The following is a 20,788-nucleotide window of genomic DNA, read 5'->3' on the forward strand; positions in this document are numbered from 1 at the left end:
CCCCGATTGCGGCAATTCTGCTAGTCTAAACAACGTGTAATGGAGGAACTAATCTATTAAGGTCTTTGTAGAAAGATATCCTGTGGTGGCATTATGAGTGCTGTGTTGAAAGTACAGGTGTTTCCAAGAGCTCTAACATGTATTTAAAATAATGATATATTAAAGAGGGTGTGTGTGTGTGTGTGTGTGTGTGTGTGTTTGTGTGAAAATGTCATTTCATGTATTAGAGACGAGAACTGCCTGTTCATTGCATAAAATTCACATGCATAACTGCCTAAGGATTACATTTTATAGTATAATCTGAATAGAATTAAAGGATTTGTTCACTTTAACATGAAAATTACCCCAAGATTTACTCACCCTCAAGCCATCCTAGGTGTATATGACTTTCTTCTTTCTGATGAACACAATTGGTTTATAATGGCAGTGAATGGGGGCAACAAGTTTGAAGCTCAAGAAAATGCAGCTTTTGTTTACAGAGGGAAATGCCCAGTTAAAGTAGCTAATTTCCCGGAGTCTACATGGACAAGAGAATAGACAGAACAGAACTACAGATTTATCTTTGGTGCAACTGCAAAAATAATCAAAACCCAAGCTTAGACGCATTAGGATATTTCTTAATATAACTCTGATTGTGTTCATCAGAAAGAAGAAAGTCTTATTCACCTAGGATGGCTTGAGGGTGCAACTAATGCACAGTAATATTAACAACTAATTCAACGTAAAAACAATAACACTTTTATTACTGATCTAAATTAAGTACTTGCTAACCCTTGGTAGCCCTTATCTTGTTAACTAAAAATGGTGAAGTTCACTCTTCAAGAAGGCCATATAAAGCCGCATTTCCACTGCAGGAACCTTCCCTGGGAACTAGGAACTTTGGGGGTGGTACTCTGTGTGCTTCAACCACAGGGACCTGGGTCTAAATGAAGTTCAGAGTAAAAACTGCCCCCTCAGAAAGACCCTGCTCATGAGATAAAGACTTTCTCAAAGTTCAGGAACTTTTGGGGGTGGGAACTGGGCACTGAACATGCTGATTGGTTGAGTTCACACAGCATTTTGATTGGCTGACTCCACACAGCATTTTATTTCAACCATCAAGTCTGTTGTGGTGTGTACAGTAAGAGTTGTTTGCTTTCAAATCAATAATGGAGTTTAAAAACTACGATCGATGGACAGACGATGATTTTCAGGCTTTATTAAGCTTATATGCGGTGGACAAAATCCAGTGGGAACTGAAAAGTGCAGTCCTACGTGCAGTCCTACGTCACCAGATTAACGTTCATGGTACTTTATACCGGAAACGCAGACAGCAACAGGTCTGGGGGAAAAAACTTCCTGGGACAAATTGTTCTGGCTAATTTTGGTGGAAACGTGGCTTTAGATGAACTTGAGATGCATACTTTTACAGATAAAGACAACTGCAATTGCTCATGTTTTTAGGGGGGTGTTTCTAAGGTCAGCTAGTTTTTACAATGTTCATTTTATCACTATAAACAATGTATTAAATCATACAGCAAATTCTAGTTTAGTAATTGACTGACAATTCAATATATTCATATTCATTAACCATGACTACAATGTTTTCTGCATTTTAGACATAATATAATACGACTGCTCTGAGGATTAAACTGAAAATGGAGACATTAAAATGCTACAGCATATAATTAATTGGAACTTGTGAAACCAGTCAAGTTTTAGAAAGCAAAGGACTGGGGCTTTGAGCTTCTGAAGAAAACCAGCAAAAAAGTGCGTTGTTGGATTCAAAGCCTATTCCATGACATGCACAAAAACTTTCATTGACATTTAAATTTGCCCTAGAACTTTTTTTTTTAAAGATGTAATATAAGTCTAAGGTGTCCCCTGAATGTGTCTGTGAAGTTTCAGCTCAAAATACCCCATAGATTTTTTTTTAATTCATTTTTTTAACTGCCTATTTTGGGGCATCATTATAAATATGCCGATTCAGGGCTGCTGGCCCTTTAATTGCTCGTGCTCTCCACCCACGGAGCTCGTGCTTGCCTTAAACAACATAAAAAAAGTTCAAACAGCTAATATAACCCTCAAAATGGATCTTTACAAAGTGTTCATCATGCAGCATGTCTAATCGCGTAAGTACAGTGTTTATTTGAATGTTTACATTTGCAGACATCCCAACCTGCAAAAAGTCATTTCAGGGAGGTATCATCCATTGCAACTTTAAACAGGTCTAAGGAGTTGTTTTCATGTAGCCTTGGCAACTAGCCTGAATAATATGCACATGAAATGAAACTTGTCAACTCACCTCACTGATAAATGATTGGTTGATTTGCCGAAAAAGGCCATTCGGGATGCTCTCTGTCATACATGCGCTTCGCACACACGCACACACGCACACACACACACACACACACACACACACACACACACACACACACACGCAAGGTCTCTCTCTCGCTCCCTCTCCCTCTCTGCCGTGCGTGCGCTGGTTTGAAACACAGTCTCTATGCGCGCTCTTGCTCGCTCGCTCTAGATTCCGGGAGATTTTAACTAATTTGCGGGCATCAGGGAGCCGCTATCAATATGCGGGAGACTCCCGGAAATTCCGGGAGACTTGGGATGTCTGCATTTGGTTATGAATGAGTTTGATAGTGCTCCGTGGCTAACGGCTAATGCTACACTGTTGGAGAGATTTATAAAGAATGAAGTTGTGTTTATGAATTATACAGACTGCAAGTGTTTAAAAATGAAAATAGCGACGGCTCTTGTCTCCGTGAATACAGTAATAAACGATGGTTACTTTAACCACATTTAACAGTACATTAGCAACATGCTAACGAAACATTTATAAAGACAATTCACAAATATCACTAAAAATATCATGATATCATGGATCATGTCAGTTATTATTGCTCCATCTGCCATTTTTCACTATTGTCCTTGCTTGCTTACCTAGTCTGTTGATTCAGCTGAGCAGATCCAGACGTTAATACTGGCTGCCCTTGTCTAATGCCTTTAATAATGTTGGGAACATGGGCTGGCAAATGCAAATATTGGGGCGTACACCCCGACTGTTACGTAACAGTCGGTGTTATGTTGAGATTCGCCTGTTCTTCGGAGGTCTTTTAAACAAATGAGATTTATATAAGGAGGAGGAAACAATGGTGTTTGAGACTCACTGTATGTCATTTCCATGTACTGAACTCTTGTTATTTAACTATGCCAAGATAAATTCAATTTTTGAATCAAGGGCACCTTTAAATTCAACAAATAGGGTTGTCAATGAATGCAACTTTGATTAAGTTGAATTTCAATCAAATAAATCCTATATGATGATAAATCAAACCAAATCATATATAGCTGATATACAGTAAAAGTCTACACACCTCTGTTACATGTAAAAAAAAAAAAAAAAAAAAAACCAACAAATCATCTATGCAAAATTACACAATTCAAAGACAAAAAAAAAAGAAAAGAAAAACTTGGAATGACTAACTGCGTACAGTAAGTGTGCACACCCCTGAACTAATACTTGGATGAACCTTTTGATTTTATTACAACACTCACTCAGTCTGTTTGAGTAGGAGTCTATCAGCTTGGCACATCTCGACTTGGGAGTATTTTCCCACTCTTCTTTGCAAAAATCCATCTTATCTGTTAAATTGCGAGGGAATCTCTTGGTCATTGCCAGCCCCCCCATAGATTTAATCGTTCCATTCAATCCATTCAGTGGCAATGTTGCTACATGGATTGTACCAGCACAGTTCAGTACGGTTAACAACTGTGCTGAGAATTCTGGGTCGAGAACGGCATTATACTAAATATATGCACTATATTAGCACTATATTATGCACTACATTATATTTACTTTACCTGTTAGTAAAGTCTTAATTATTTTATGTTTAAATAAATTTGTCATGAAAAGTTATGACAGTAACACCAAATCACACACATCACATAGGCTAGATCTATATTACTATAGCCCAGTGACTCTGCTTTTTTCCAAATAATTTGCACACTCGCCTTTTTATATTCTTTCTTTTTTCTGTCCGAATCTATAGCAGCAACATCGAAAGCTCCAATCTCTGTGTTTAGCATAAAAGCTCATGTGATTGCTGCCGGCTTGCTTTGACACGATTATCAGATTAAGGAGTCGTGACGTGTGCAATGGCTCACAACCTCCCGAGTGTCCGAACTCGTACAGTGTACGCCTGCCCTTAGTCAGGAGCAGCTTGCATTTTGCCACCCTGCCACATAGCTCAGGCAGATGGAGAATACAGGAGACAGTTATTACATGTAGGGAGCAGACAGTACTTTCCAGAAAGAGCTGCAACTCTTTTAATGTTGCTCTAGGCCTCTTGACAGCCTCCCTGACCAGTTTTCTTTATCTTTATCTTGAACAACGACCCGTTCTTGATAAGGTCACTGTTGTGTCATACTCTCTCCATTTGCTGTTGACAATCTTCACTGTGTTTCTTCGTATATCTAATCCCTTGGAAATGTTTTTGTAGCCCTCACCTGAGCGATACCGTGTAATAATAAGACACTTTGTTATGATTCGTTAGCTCCTTGTGGCCCATGGCTCTTGTAGTAGCATGCATGCAACCAAGATGTTGTCAGAAAAATCTTATGAGAAGAACTGAAATAAATTTGGAGTCACTTCAGGATAAGACAGGTGTGTACTATTTTACATGAGCTTAATTATTAGTCAAATCTAACCACAGCCACATATAAAAGGGTGTGCACACTTATGCAGTTTGGTTATTTTTCTCTTACGACTTTGGTTTTCAGTGGCATTGCAGAGGTTGTCATTTTTACATCAAAGGTGCAAAAGTTCTATGATATGATTTCTTTTTGTTTCATTTTTTACATCACAAAAAACAGAAGTTTTGATAGGGGTGTGTAGAATTTTTATATCCACTGCAAGACCCCAAATTTAAAAACACTATGGCAGATGAGTAAACATTAAATATAGACTTAATAAGAATTATTAAATGTCTTTAAATGTCAATTATTCACATTAAATTAACACATTCCATTATTTCTACTCTAAGACAGAACATGATGGTAAAACCCAGTAAATGTATATTATATATATATATATATATATATATATAATTTTTTTTGTACACAATAACAACACAATCTTTCACTCTCAAAACCTTCAGTCAAATATGTTATGTCATCTCAGGTCACACTCTCTCCGGAAAACCGTGTACAAGCCAAAACATATCAAACCTGTTGTGCTTTAATCGTACCAACCTAACAAACCAGTCTGCCAATCAATGACTACTAGTCATAAGATGAGGACAAAATAAAATCTTCACTGAAATCTCCAAGTTTTGAATAACATTTACTAACCGGCAGAGATATACAGTAAATTTGTTTTCTGGTTTGTTTACAGAGGGAAATGCCCAGTTAAAGTAGCTCATTTCCCGGAGTCTACATGGACAAGAGAATAGACAGTACAGAACTACAGATTTATCTTTGGTGCAACTGCAAAAACAATCAAAACCCATGCACAGGGTCAAAAGTTAAACTTGCCAACCAACAAATGCTACCAAAAACTGCCATTAGTGTGAAAGTTGGCCTATAACTTTTTAAGAATGTGTCAACCTAATGCATGGTGTAAATCAAATCTGACATAAGTGACAAGAATGAACAGTGTTGGGGGTAACACATTATAACACATAATGCAAAAGTAATGTAACGCATTACTTTTCATAAAAAGTAACTAACGCACTTAGTTACTTTTTAGGGAGTAACACAATATTGTAATGCATTACTTTAACTTTCCCCAACACTGAGAATGAATATAATCAAAGAGTCAAGACGAGCTTTGAGATTTTTGCACATCATCTGAGCAATCAAAACTTTTCTTTGTCTTATATTGTCAAATAACTCCAGAACTTAGTGTGGCAATACATTACTGGGGTTTATGTACCGAAATAAAAAATGAGGAACAAAATCAAGACGGGTGAACATTTTCATGAGAAGTGGCATTTCACATAGAAACTATCAGATATGGGAAAATGACAAGTGCTTTAATCAGCAAATCGAAGGAAAATCAGCTTACAAAGACATCCCCACCACCAGGATTTTAAAACTTTAAATCTTAAATTTTAACAAAGACCAAAAACAGCACACCAAATTATCTAGTAAGCATTTTTCAGTTTGGGCTGAATTAATTGCAGAAATGTGTTGTGTGTAGGAGAAGAAGATAGATGAACAAGAATTTTGTGCTGCAAGAATTATAAAGATGCAATCAAACATACCGGCTCGTGGATGATCTCAGAAAGTTCTTTAACCATGCTTTTGAAGTTAGCCTTTAGTCCCTCATGATACTCATACTGATCCTCCTTAATGAGTCTCTCATTAATGTCCAGAGCCATACTGCATGCATTGACAAATTGCCTGAAACACATATAACCAAACAATTAAGCAGAACAGAAACAATGTAATGTTAAAGCTGCAAGCAGCGATGAAAGGGCCCTCGCACCCGTGCCACCGTGGCTTTAGGAAAAAAAGAGCATAGTGGGCAATATGCATTTAAGTACATAAATATAGGAGGATAAAGTCAGTCATTTGTATTTGCCACACTTCCTGCTACCAGCTGGTGGTGATATGACTATAACTTAATTGTGGCATGTAGATGTCTTCAGGCCAGGACACTTGTCAAACGTGAAGTTTGAGGCAGATTGCACATTGTATGCTTGAGTTACAACAACTTCCCGTTCCGTGGCGTTAATCGCATTAGCACATAGCACTTATATTACACATAGCCAAGTGTTGCATGATTTAACTTGTTTCTAGCATGTTTGGAACATCATGGCATATTTAAATGTGTTTCAGGGAGTGAATTCCAGTGTAAAGCATTCCATTTCCTGTTGCCGGTAGGTGGCGCTATGACTAACTGAAATAGATGTCTTTAGGCCAGGACTCTAATCACACATGTGAAGTTTGAGGCAGATCGGACATTGTATGCCTGAGCTTACTTTTTCACGGCAAAACATCCGTCACAGACACACATTTCAATGAAAACTCAAGATCTTTGCAATTTAACTTCACTAAGGCCTTGAGATTTGACTGACCATGTATGATGTGGTTCTGGTTAAATCTCTATCATGAGTTAATCACAGTGTAAAACATGTAATTTCCTGTTGCCTGCAGTTGGCGCTATGACTGTAACTGAATATTGCCATGTAGACTAATAAAACTTGTGTAGTTTGGAGCAGATCGGACATTGTACGCCTGAGTTACAACAACTTCCTTTTTCACGGCGAAAACATCATACTTTGTCAGGCAGCCACAGACACGCCCTTCAGGGAAAACTCGCAATTTAACGTCTCAAAGTCCTTCAGATTAGACTGACAAAATGTGACATTGATCTAATTAAAGCTCTAGGAGGAGATCGCTAAAGTACAAGGTCTGGAAATGGCAAAAACTGCAAAATTTTGGCGAGAAAACTCAAAATATCGCACTTCCTGTTTGGTTTTCAGATTTTGCACCCAAGGGACATTTTTGTAGGTATTGGGCTGTTACATGTGTCTACCGAATTTCTTACCTGTACGTGAAACGTAGCGCGAAGGGCGCTTAATTGAAATTTTGTAGGTGGCGCTATCGAGCCATTTTGGCACACCTAATTCTGAAACCCATATCAGACGTAAATTTTCACCACTTCTGACGCGTGTGCAAAGATTCATGAGTTTGAGCATTTTTAGGCCCTCAAAAATGCGATTCATTTCGGAGAAGAAGAATTGACTGAACGATTACAATGGGGTCCTCACACCATCGGTGCTCGTGCCCTAAATATAAACAAGAAAAAAGTAGCAAATAGCAAAAATATTTTTTTTAATAGCGTGTGTGTACGTATTATTTTTATTGCATCCTAATGTGTTATTTCTAGTGAGTAGTTAACTGCAAAAGATTCAGCTCAATGATTCATTTACTTTGACGCGTCTTATTTTATGGGAGGAAAAATTGTGTCATTTAATTGTCATACATACGTCAGAGACTGCTGACGACAACAAATTCCTGAACCATTTCCAAGAATGAGATGTGCTGACTGATAACAGATACATTCCTGCAACATGGCAAGATGATACATGCTGTTGAATAAACAGGGACTGCAGTTGGTTGCTTCCTGAACATGGCAAACTTCAGCTTCACCTATTTTTAGAAGACTTACAGTACTATTCTTTTGAAATTAAAGTTCTTGAGTAGAAAGACGAGCCAATTGTGGTTTTATAACCAGGAAAAAGTGGAAAATTACACTAAAAACAAACCAAAATAATATTAAGCTCACTTATAAGAGAATTATGGATAATATTTGTATAGATATCTTATAGAAATATCCTAACCTGCATCTATAGTGCGTCTGGTATTAAGATACGTTTGCGTCAATACGATCACAAGTGGATGACGCTAGATACAGGTGTAAACCGGGTCTAAAATGTTTTGAGCTTGTCCACTTTCGACCACTTACAGAGAGAGTCGAAAACACATTCGACTGAATTGCTTTTGTAGTGGAAACGCTCATGTGGTCAAATGCGTTCGAACAGCCACAAAAGACCGCCTGCTCTCCAACTACTGACTTAATGCGTAAACATTATAGGAAGTGCACTAGCCAGATGGGATTTAAACTTTGTTCGCTGAAGACCTAAGTTTGATTTGAAGATGAAAAAAATATCAAGCACAATGTTCTCCCACCATTCCTGATTTCTAACACACACTGTGCAAGTTCTTGCGGCTATCAGAGCAGAAACTAATGTTTTTTTGTCGCCCACTTTCATGTTCATATGTAAATTGTCCAAGCTTATTTAATCCAGTAGATTTACCTGGCCATAGACCCTCCCCTCAAAGAAATCAGGACAGTAGTGGTCGAAAGTGGACAAAAGAGAAACGGAAATGTATCTCCCCTATCTACAAAAAGCATCTTAGATCCAGGTGTCAGCAGGGCCTAGGTGTAGGCCAATTTCCTTGTAATTCTTGTTTTAGGTTCTTCTTATGAAACCATGCCTTTTCATTGCTATGTACCCACAGTTCCCTTTCTAAGGTCAACAAAAATGGCAAAGGTAATAAAGCATACCTGAATATTTCTTTGAGCTCCTTGACTTTCTTACTGGATTGACCCGATTTGGATTCATCCAGGAAAGCTCGGGCATAGGCCATCGGTCCCGCATTCACCTATAAGCCCAAAAACATTATTAGATTCATGATTGCGCAATAAACCATTATCAGTGAACAGCCGTTTAGGGACTGTGACTGCATGCACATGAATAATCTGATTAGGGCTGCCCCCTAACAGTCGACTAACCGTTTAGTTAGTAACTTCATCACTGCAGCCGAAAATACAGAAAACACTAGTTTATCAGTTAATTATTAAAATGTTAAAGCAATAATTAAAATGTTAAAGCAATTATTAAAATGTTAAAGCTCTTTATTATGATTTATATGGCTTATTAATAAATGTGCGATTAAGATGAATGGCTACTAGTCGACCAGAAAAATCTTTAGTCGAGGGCAGTCCTAATTCTTATATAGAGGGTATGCATCGACGTCACTTTCCCGCCAAAAGCGCGCTCCCTCAGCTGGACTGAGTGGCAAAAGAACCTGCTGTGTGACTGGATTTAATAGGGAAAACTGCGAAAACGCGAGTAAAACTAACAAATTACACTAAAGGTTGGAATTGAATGTGTTCCTTACAACTTGTCAAATAAACCTAATCCATGAATATTGACATGCTGCCAGGAGTCGTGTTTCCTGACATTTATATGTGCCTGATTTCGACGGTGGGGAAATACATAAAGCAAATCTGCCTGTGAATATTTTATGTAACTACAATATAGGTAGGTTTAAATCTGAGTAATCACTTATATCAATGTTATATCATCATATTGTCCAGCCCTAAAACATATATAATTTTATAGTATAGTTTTTGTCAGTGTTGTTTATTTAAAAACACCCAATTATGCAGAATATAAGATGGAAAATATTTAATTGATGAGTTGTCAACATAATATATAACAATACAATATATACGGTATGATTTTACCTCAAAATCCAACATTTTGACACAAAATGATAACTGCAAATCCATGTTTCTTTGCCTGAAGTCGAGCCGTTTCTGTGAATTGCAGTGATCCATTTGCTTCTTTTATCTGTAGCTTTCGGCAGTTTTTAAATATATAGCTCAGGTTTTGTGTCAAAGCTATTGGTACAGTCAATCACAAAGCTCTTTCCCGTTGTGGATGTGTTTTATGCGTTTTTCGCGACATTCAGTCTTTTGCCACTCAGTGGGCGTGACCGCAGTCGTAACAGTCGACGGTTACGTCACGTGCATACCCTCTATTACTAAGAATGTGGTCATATTAGAATTATGGGTCAAAAATTACTTTTACAGGGCAACTTTGTATTGAATGTTATTACCTTCATTTGCATTCTGTCATCTTAAAGGTGCAGTAAGCTATTTTTGAGAAACACTCCAAACAAACACACACCTCCCTTTATTGCTCCGCCCCCAAAATGCACAAACATACAATGTAAAAGTGAACGTCTCTTTGTCATAACTGAAGCAAAACTGCTTTGCAAAAAATCATGACGAACGAATGACGAGGAAGAATAAAAAAATGAACATACAGTACAAAATAGAGTTGTCAAAAGGACCAAACTCGGTACCTAGTCGGTACTGATATTTAAAAAATGTGACGCTTTGAGTGCTGTTGAGCGGATTCGTAAACACCTCTGATTGGCCATTGTGTTCACGGGTCATCGGATATGTCTGTGATTGGCTTCAATGATCAACGCTGTAAAAACATTGTAAATAGTCACCAATGACGCTTTTCACCAAGCGTTTACACAGATACACACGGGAGCGTTTGAAAGCAGTCGTCGCGGACCAGCCTGCTTTCGAACACTCCCGCTTTCAAATTTAAACACTTACGTGTGCTTTCAAACACTGCCGTGCGTTGATCATTGTAGCCAATCACAGACAAATCCGATGAGCGAGTCAACACAATGGCCAATCAGAGGTGTTTACGAATCCGCTCAACAACGCTCAAAGCGTCATATTTTTAAAATTTCAGTACCGATAGGTCAGTAGTTTTGACAACTCTAGCACACGAGTATTTACAAGCTCAAGACAAATAATGACACTCAAAACTGTCCTGTTACTTTAGCTAACATTAAAACAACAGCATATCTTGGTTCTGTGAAATAGCAAAACAAATATTCTGTCTTATGGAGCAAAAACAACACAACCTCTGCATCCGTTTTCAGGCCTTCCGGCTTAGGTCTCTCCAGTGCCGGAAAGTTTTTCTAATATTATTTGATATTCCTAAAGCTCTGGCCTGATCATAAACCTTCTTTTCCCAGTGATATTCCTCTGACCTTTTCTCTTTTGTAATGTCTCTCAGCCATCTCTCTTTCTACAGTCATTCTTTAAATCTCCCTCTTGGACACGCCCCCTACTGCTGATTGGCTACAAGTATGTTGTGCTGCTCAACCTGATCCACTTTCAACAACACTTCTCAGAAATCACTTACCGCACCTTTAATCAACACGTTCGTGTTGCATTATAATGAGCTGCTTTTTATAATACACTGTTATCATCTGTACCTGCACACTAACACAGCCTTGGAGTTTGAGTTGAAGCGTGATCATGTTAACCTCCTGATTGGAGCAGAGCTTCGCGAGTTCGGTACTCTTCTCTTTCATCTCATCTATTGCCACATCGATCGGTTTAAGCTCCAAGTGCTTCTCTGCCACTACCTCGATGCGCTTCTTTACATAGGGAAATGTATTGGCCGCTGCAGACACAAAAACAAACACACACACAGAGTCAACAAACAATACGCTTTTGAACCTGAAGACATCACTCAAACAAAAGATTGTAATCATGAACTAATAGTGGAATATCTAATATTTCATCTGTAATTGACTGTCAGACGAAGTCATGGAGTTCACAGCTAGTCACGCACCTGCCGTTGTCATTATTGTTTGGTGCACCGTGCATGACAATAAATGAGTAAGGAGGCCAATTGAAAAGACTCATTATCTAAGTGATAGGTCGCTCACAAAAGTTGTCACACAAGTGCGTGCTAGTTTGAAGGACAGGCATATTTTGGCCCATGGGGAGCATGTCATTGCCATTGTTCATACAAAACTGTTTTAGCTCGTTCCATCAAATATTTACACTGATGTTATACAGTATTATATACGTGCCATTTTCTTTAGGCTATGAACCTGGATGTTGCAACTAGCATATAAACAATGATTATTAGGGTAAGTTTCAGGAGTGAGTGTACTTCCATGAGTGTACGAAACTAGAGTCACTTAAGAAATTGCAATGACAGCAAAGTTTTGTGTTTTTAAATTTTAACTAAACCACCACTGACAGAGGCACTGTTTTGTTTATGCTCCGAAGGCTGACACGTGTTTAATTATGTCATTAACGTCAGTTCTGTACGCGCCTGTAAATGTCGGAACTGTGTACTGTATGTACACAACAGGATTAAATAAAGCACTATGTGAGTAGTGAGATTAGTACAGCTAAAGGGTGTTGTTAGGGGCTTATTGCTTTTCTAAAACGGATGGGAACACTTTAGGGTCCAATTCTCACTATTAATTAGTTGCTTATTAGCGTGCATATTACTTGGATATTGGCTGTTTATTAGTACTCATAAAGCACATATTAATACCTTATTCTGCATGACCATACTCTACATCCCTTAATCCTGCCCAATACCTAAATCTAACAACTACTAATAAGCTGTAATTAGGAGTTTATTGAGGCAAAAGTCATAGATAATAGACACGTAACTAAAGTGTGATCAAATGGTTATGATAATAATACTGTACACTGTAAAAATGATCGTGATTTTAATGGTAAAACACTGTAAAATGCTACGGTGAAAAACAGTTAATTGGTTTACAGAAAATTTCTATACTATATACAGTGAATAACTATAATAGATCTAACGGTACATTTAATGTAATTTTACAGTAAAATACCACTAAATTTACAGTTTTTGGAAGTTAAAAATAACAAGTCATTGTATAATTTACAGTGAAAAACCGTAAATTGACATTCCCTCTCATCACCACTGTGTTTGGTGGTTGTCAGTGTATTACAAAAGAACAAAACAGATATTAGTACTTCAGTAGGTTGGTAAATGAATTAAAATAAGTTAATGAAATACAGTTTTTTACCATAAATTTAATGGAAAGTTTATGTTATGAACAGTTATGAAATGTAAACCTTACAATATAAACCTTTAAATTATACGGTTTTGAACTGTAAAATAGACAGTAAACTAAGTGTTGTCCCATAAAACTGAAAACATTGCTATCATATTTTTTACGGTAAAGTTCTGGGAACCACAGCTGCCGTTTTTTTACCGTAAATTTTACAGGTATTTAAGTACTAAAGTAATACTGATGTAATGATGTTTGTAGAGTAATTTACAATGACTTCGGCTCAACCAATCAGATTCAAGGACAAGAACTATCCATTTTATAAGTGTAAGTTTGCCGATTTTCAACCAGCTTTGTACTGTTATAGTGTCGGTGGTAAATGAACAATGTTAACTCTTTCTCCTTGTTAACTGGACTGAGAAAGTCCTGTTTATTTGCCAGCAAAACTCTTTTGACATCTCCAGGGCTTTCATGAAAACTACACATTGTACTTCCATATTTTTGTATCCCTGCCCAAAGACAGTCCGATTGACAGAGGGTTATTAACAGAACAGTTATTGAAACACCGTATCTACACCAGAAAAGCTGTCTACACTGAACGCGACAAACCGATCGTTACAAAGCACTCGGACTATGTCAGAAATAGAACGGGGAATCCATTTACTGCCGGGAATTTGTTGTGTCGTGTCGCATCGTGGTGCATCCAGTGTAGACAATATCACTGATTATAATGGGTTCTATTGTCTTTTGACGCGTCACGTCGCGCCACTCGCGTCAGGTGTAGACACGGTGTAAGAGTAGGTTTATCACTGAAAATTGTATTGTACTTTTTCTGCTCTTTAAATGACAGCGTTTTTTTTGGGGGGCTGAACTAAGAGAACAGCAGCTTCTTTCAGACTAAAACAATGTGTTCGTAGTCATCCAGGTTGAAATGGACACTACAAACATGGTTTTCAGATTTTTTTTTCACAGTGTTCTCTCCATATTTACGATTCTTTGCAACCACTGCCTACACAGCCTTCTGGATCCTTCACATACTCTTTGAATTCTTGCACCCGGGAGCAAAAAATGTTGACACCAAGTTTGCCAAGGAGCATTTCCTACTCAAGCAAGGGGGTATTTGACAACTAAGAGTGGCCTTGTTGAAGTTTTCCTACTGATTTGGCAAAAGGGAAGACAACAGCCCCTTTTCTCTAGGCAGGTAGCACAGATTTGACATCCCCCCCACCTTTCTACCACATAGGCAGCCAAGTTTTATTGAAAGCCCATTTTGTCAGTTGTGAAGCATTGCTTTAAGCACTAAAAGTTGAAGTGATAACACAATTGTGCCTTGTGTAAGTGGCCTAGGAGTCGTTAAAAAAAAAAAAAAAAAAAAACTGTAAGAGTTGGAAAAATGTTGTTGATCTCAAAAACATGATGTACTGGGAGTAATGCCAGATCTCCAGCTGTCTGTATTCTGCAAGCTTACTGGTAAGTATCGTCCGCCGCTTGCACTGTTCCTCAACCCCTCCTTGTTTCTTTCCTGTTAGTGTGAATGGAGTCTCAAAGACAAAGCGCTGAATGTTGTGGCATTTCTCGAAGTCCGTCTTCCTCTCCACCAGTTCTTTCTCATCAAAGTAAGGCTTGACATACGTGACCTGAATGTAAGCCAACTTTGGGTCCAGTTCTTTCTGGTTAACCTTTGGGTAAACAAAAAAAGTTTGTGTGTGGTTCCTTTTATTTAAATAAGAGTTTACTATGAAATAGGAAACAATGAGGAAAAACATTTAAAATTTAATCCAAATGTTTCCAAATGTTAAATACTCAAAAATATGCAAAGACTGGAAGCTAGAAGTGCTTCCAAATGTTTGTTCTTATCATAAACAACTTTTTCCTGGATGATGACTCAGATGTGCAGCCCTTCAAGGTCATTTCATCTCAATACAGGAAGCTGTAGAGTGAAAAAGGAAATTTATGACTACGTACTTTGTTGGAGTCCTGGATGATTTTGACATTCTCTGCTCCAAACTTTTCTCCATAGAGTCCTATGAGACGATGGGAAATTTCGGGAAGCTTTGTGAGCTTTGGCTCTTTGTAGATGTATTCTTTTCCATCCTCTTCTTCAAAGAAGCCCTGAAGTCCAAAAAAATAAAATGAAGAAATGTTTATTCACATTACTTAATCATTTTAGACGCATGATTGACATGTTGCTCCTGTAGTATTACTGTTCTGTGTTATTATAGTAAATCCATTTTGATGATGTTTACATACACTAATGTTCAAAGGTTTGGGGTCAGTAAGATTAAAAAAAGAAGAAATTTTATTTATTTTTTATTCAGCACGGATGAATAAAAAAAAGTGACAGTAAAGACTTTCACATAGTTTTCAACAAAGGTTTTCTATTGTAAATAAATGCTTTTCATTTGAACTTTATATTCAAAGTTTCAACAAAAATAGTGACTTTTAAACAATAATAATAAATGTTTCTTTAGAATGATTTCTGAAGGATCATGTGACACTGAATACTGGATTAATGATGCTAAAATTCAGCTTTGACATCACAGGAATAAATCAATTTGCTTATTTTAAGCTGCAATATTTTTTCTAAATTTTAGGTTTTACTGTATTTTTGATCAAATAAATACAGCCTTGATTAGCATAAGAGACTTTAAAAATATTACTGACCCAAACTTTTGAACAGTAGTGTATAAATTTATTTCATTCGATAAAACATATTTCAGCTGTCAGTTCATTAAAATAATATTGTGATATTGTGCACTAGACTGTAACGTGCACAATATCAGTTGTACAAGAGATACATAAAATATCAATGGTTTACACAGAGAGAAGTCATTTGGGAAGTGAAATCAAGTCAAAGCTACACAAGCATGAATTTGTGGTATGAACGCACCTGTCCATAAAAGGCAACTCTAAAGTAACTCCCGAGCAGACGTCGACCAGACTGCATCACATCTAATATCTTGGCGTAAGCTTGCTGCAGTTTTTCATACAATTTCTTCAGTTTCTATCAGAGAAAGAGAGAAAGCATGTAGCACGTCATTTTAATAAACCAATGTTTTTAAACCTGTGCTGTAAAGTCGTGATACAAATGCAGTCAATGTTTTTTTTTTTTTTTCAGATTTTTGGCCTGAAACTATCAACTTTGGATTGCTTAACATGATTCGAAAAAAGCACAGTGCAAATAAATTTAACTGACTGTTTTAATTAATAAGCATATTTATCAACAGAAAAAAAAAGAGATTTAAGACAAGAAAGATGAGGAACAAGAGCAGGAAATGGAAAGTCGGATGTGATGAGTAAGTTAACCACTAGGCCACGACTGCAATTGTGTCATCTTTAAATTGTGCAAACTTTAATAAGGATGTTAATGTCTTTGTTAGCAGAGCAGAGGTACATATTCTGAAGTTCCCTGCAAACAGTTTTCCTCAGAACTGGCCCTTTATAAGAGTAAAGAAAATTGGCTTACGCTAAAAAAACATTAGCAGCACGTACATAGTCTATACAGCCTATAACATAGTCAAATAAATCTTCCTGTCAGACTTTGTGGTGCCATCTACTCAAACACCTAGAGCAATGACTTGGCAAAAGTGTCAAAACTCTTGATATGATAATACTACATTCATACATAATTTATAGGTAATTTATACTATATTCATACATAATTAAAAAAAAAAATTATATATGAAAAATCAAATTTCTGAAATAGAATCTAATTAAATACAAACACTCTGAATAACTTAAATAATTAAAACCAGTTTAAGTGATGACTAGCGAGGTGTTCAAAGTTTATATGCACAAGGCAACGGTAGAAAAGAAACACATGTTTTCATATTTGCTCACCTTTGTTAGCATAACATCCCCCAACCATTGGTTTGGAGATAATGATATTTGATTTTACAGCTGGATCGGCTTGTATCAAACACATGAAGATCATTTAGACACGTAGGGATGGGCAATACCACTTGTTTTGCTTTCAAGCTGATACGAAATGCCATCAAGGCTAATAGCAACATTAATACTAATACTTCTATTAAATAGACAATTCTCTATTCCATTTTTTCTCTATTCCCTATTTTACATTTATTAACAACAATTACAGAACATCATCAATCATTTAAAAACTTTTACGTCATAAGAAAGACCATATAAAACACAATGCAATAAATGTCACACACATATTTGCTGTTAGTTAATGAAGGTAAATAACTCCACGTAATGCTTCAAAGTTTAGGATTTGTATGCGTGTCTGTTGTGCTTTAAAAGAGGGAACAGTTTAAACAAAGGACAGACTTCTGGAAGGGTCGAACCTCTCATGACAGTGCTGGCACTCTAGGAAAGTTTCCATGTTTGTGAATGGCTTTCTAAACAGTGGCTGCATAAAGTACAGGAAGATTTCTCTTTACAAATGAGAAGGATTTTTACATTTTGTGAAAAAAATGTGGTGTATGTGTGGTGTCTGTCAATGCAAATGCTAGTGAGTGTTTGCCAAGGCATTGCTATGAGGTTGCTATGATGTTCTGACCAATTGTTGGCACATTACTAGGGTGTTATGATGGTTGATAGAGTGAAGCTAGGTGGTTTCTAGGATGTTGAGCTTGCCATCATGCAGTGTTGTTAATGTTAACTAAAACTAAAGTTGCGTCTCAAATAACGCACTATAAACTATGTGCTTACACGCTGTGTATTTATGCGCTATGTACTCAACCGTGTAGTGTATGAAGGTTATTTTGTCATTCGACATCCAAGTCTGATAGCCCCTTCCCCACGTTACGTAATTAAAGCTGTGACAGTTAAGTGCATGAAGTGTCCACCGTTCCACACTTTATTTTTTCCGTTAATTAAGGACATCATCCAGGTATTAAATGTGTACTTTTTTATTTGAGATTTTCAGAGAACACACTACTCGCACTATTTGTACAACAAAACGGCATAGAAAGTACGCAAATTGGGACGCATCTTAAAACTATTACAATTTCTGGCTTTCTGGGTGGTTACTTACTGACGTAAATTAAATAACAGTTCAAAACCGCCTTTGGATCGCTGGTTTGGCTAGTCTCTGAGCCTGGTCAAGCGGGCTAATCAATGTGGCCTGTAACTCAAACTCAAACCCCTGGATGTCCAACAAGCAACAATAGGCTGGCTTAAGCTGATTTTGTCAGTAGAGCCCACTCCTACAGGGTTAGTTCACCCAAAAATTAAAATTCACATGAACTGTTTTAAATACGTCTTTAGTAGCTTTCTGGGCATTGTTAATTCTCTTTCTGGTAATGGAGGACTCACTGAGCCATCGGATTTCATCAAAAATCACCTTAATTTGTGTTCTGAAGATGAATGAAGGTCTTAGGGGTGTGGAACAACATGAGGGTGAGTAATTAATGACAGAATTTTCATTTTTGGGCGAACCCTTTAAGTATCTATGATATTGTGGGTTTTCCCTTAAACATGATTTTTTCATACTTATACTTTTTCCACATTTAACTGAGAAGTGAAATAGATTGAGGCTCTGTTCATACTGATAATGCCCTCACCATCCACACAAACATCTGACTGAGCAGCTTTAGCCTAGTCATGTCTAGTCAGCGTGCGCATGTGCATTCAATGAATTTAGTTATTGAGTATTGAGCCACAGCATTTTGAAAGACTATTCTGGGAAAATGAAAGAGTTGGGCAACTGGCATTTCCTAAAGCCGAATAGCATCATTGCAACCTGTTTCTTACCTCAAACTCATGACGTTTCTCGTAAACAGGAATGATGAGTCTCGCAATATGTGTTATGAGTTCAAACCTCTCAGCTTTCCACAGACTCTCAACACACACCTCCAACTGCTCAACCAGGACATCCTGTCACAGAAGTACAGCTGACATTTCACAAATGCAACTTCTTCATCAATCATATTCTTGACTAGTCTCTTATGGGGTTAAAAATCGTGATATTGCTACCATGATCTGTCTGGTTTTGGCATTGATAAATCTCTCCCAGCGTTGTTTACCTCAGTGTAGTACACATCTTGCATCCCTACATCTTCTTTCATAGCTCCTTCTTCATCAATGTTGTGGGTGATTCTCTTAAAAGCTGCCAGTCCACTCGGGAACAACTCTGAAACAACAAGACAGCAGAATATGTGAGAACATACTAAGAAAAGATTAGCAAAAACTCACTTATACAGTTACGACACAAATGAATCAAAGAAAGTACAGCTACAAACAAGTTTTTTTTTTTTTTTTTACACTGCGCTTATCGTGCAGTTATCGCTGTTTTAATAAATAATGTTGCCTTCACATGCTCTCAGAATTATCATAAATATTTCCTAGTTTCCTAGGTAAAAAAATTGCACATGAATGCTCTTAAATCTTATGTTAAAACTTGAATACGATAATCGTAATCACGACTTCAGAAGTGGGAATTATCAAATTTCCTATAGCACGTGAAGGCAGCATTAGTCCCGCCTTCTAAATAAAAGAGCCAATCAGCGATTGGTAAAGTCATTGCATCACTGCAGCTTGCATTAGAAGCTCTGGGGCCGGATTCACGAACATCTTCTTAAGAAAGAAGTTAAGAAAATTCTTAAGATAAATACTAAGAAGTTCTTAAGAATGTTCCTAAGTGCAATTCTTGAAAAATTCTTAAGAAGATCTCAAATATTTTCTTAAGAACATCTTTTTTTTTTCTTACGAATAAAATTAAAATAGCTATGGCTACAAAAATTTTATTATCGCCACATTTTAATTGTATCAATTTATTATAACCTACTTCTTTAAAGTAGCAATCGCATCCTGACATTAACCGTCAAAAGAGAATACTCTCAGGAAAGCTAACATGGATGACAAGAAACAATCAGGAAACGATTGATTAGAAATGATCCGGAAGCAAAGAATCGTAGCACAACCATTATCTGCAGTATCACAGGAAGTGGAGAGGACCTTTTTGTTTTCCACTGCAAATTATCTCAGAATATGTGCCAGATAAATTACTGAGTTTCCTGGTAGCCTATAAAGTCTAAGCAGAGCATGATCAGGAAGGGTGAGAGGATCTGCTCGATCTCTAAGAGACCTTTCTGGCTCTCTCTCCCCATTGACAACCCACAGCACTTCCATCTGGAACACAGACATCTAATTAGCCAAGTACACTGGTTTATATAAGTAAAATATTTAAGTAGTTACACAGTTTAATATAAGTTTTATAATTTTGTAAGGTTTAATATTTGAAAAAAGCATAAATTTCATTAAAAATCGTACCTTTTGGGGATTTACGAATAGTATTCAGTTATCCTAACTTTAAGAAGTTATTTAAGATGATTTTTAAGAACATTCTTTTCAAGAATTTGAAGTTTTCTTAAGTTTTGTCTTAAGAACAATCTTAAGAAAAAAGATAAGAACATTCTTAAGAAGATTTTTTTGGGAATACAAAATATTCTTATCTTTTTTCTTAAGTTAAAAAATAAGAAGAAATTGGCAGTTAAGAAGAATTTTATTCTTAAGAATGTTTTGTGAATCCGGCCCCTGGTTCCTATAGAAACAGAGTTCTGAGATGCGTGCTGAGGAATGCACATATGTGCATAAGCTTGGTCCAGCCTGAAAAATGCAGTTTTTTGTCATGATTCAATTGAGCCTTCGC

At 37.0% G+C, this 20,788-nt stretch overlaps 1 protein-coding gene across 2 annotated transcripts in view; it reads right to left on the bottom strand.

Annotated features, from left to right (window-relative positions):
* dock11 (dedicator of cytokinesis 11) overlaps positions 1-20,788 on the bottom strand; it is a 113,165-nt gene that overhangs the window by 1,508 nt on the left and 90,869 nt on the right. For both annotated transcript variants that reach the window (XM_048185723.1, XM_048185722.1), the window contains 8 exons: positions 19,164-19,270; positions 18,892-19,014; positions 16,064-16,177; positions 15,139-15,285; positions 14,642-14,852; positions 11,596-11,786; positions 9,068-9,165; positions 6,255-6,393 (listed from right to left, as the gene is read on the bottom strand). In XM_048185723.1, coding sequence (XP_048041680.1) covers positions 6,255-6,393; positions 9,068-9,165; positions 11,596-11,786; positions 14,642-14,852; positions 15,139-15,285; positions 16,064-16,177; positions 18,892-19,014; positions 19,164-19,270 — 1,130 coding nt within the window. The remainder of the gene's footprint in view (positions 1-6,254; positions 6,394-9,067; positions 9,166-11,595; positions 11,787-14,641; positions 14,853-15,138; positions 15,286-16,063; positions 16,178-18,891; positions 19,015-19,163; positions 19,271-20,788) is intronic.

The sequence above is a fragment of the Megalobrama amblycephala genome, linkage group LG3 (assembly GCF_018812025.1).
Source record: "Megalobrama amblycephala isolate DHTTF-2021 linkage group LG3, ASM1881202v1, whole genome shotgun sequence".
NCBI classification, from domain to species: Eukaryota; Metazoa; Chordata; class Actinopteri; order Cypriniformes; family Xenocyprididae; genus Megalobrama; species Megalobrama amblycephala.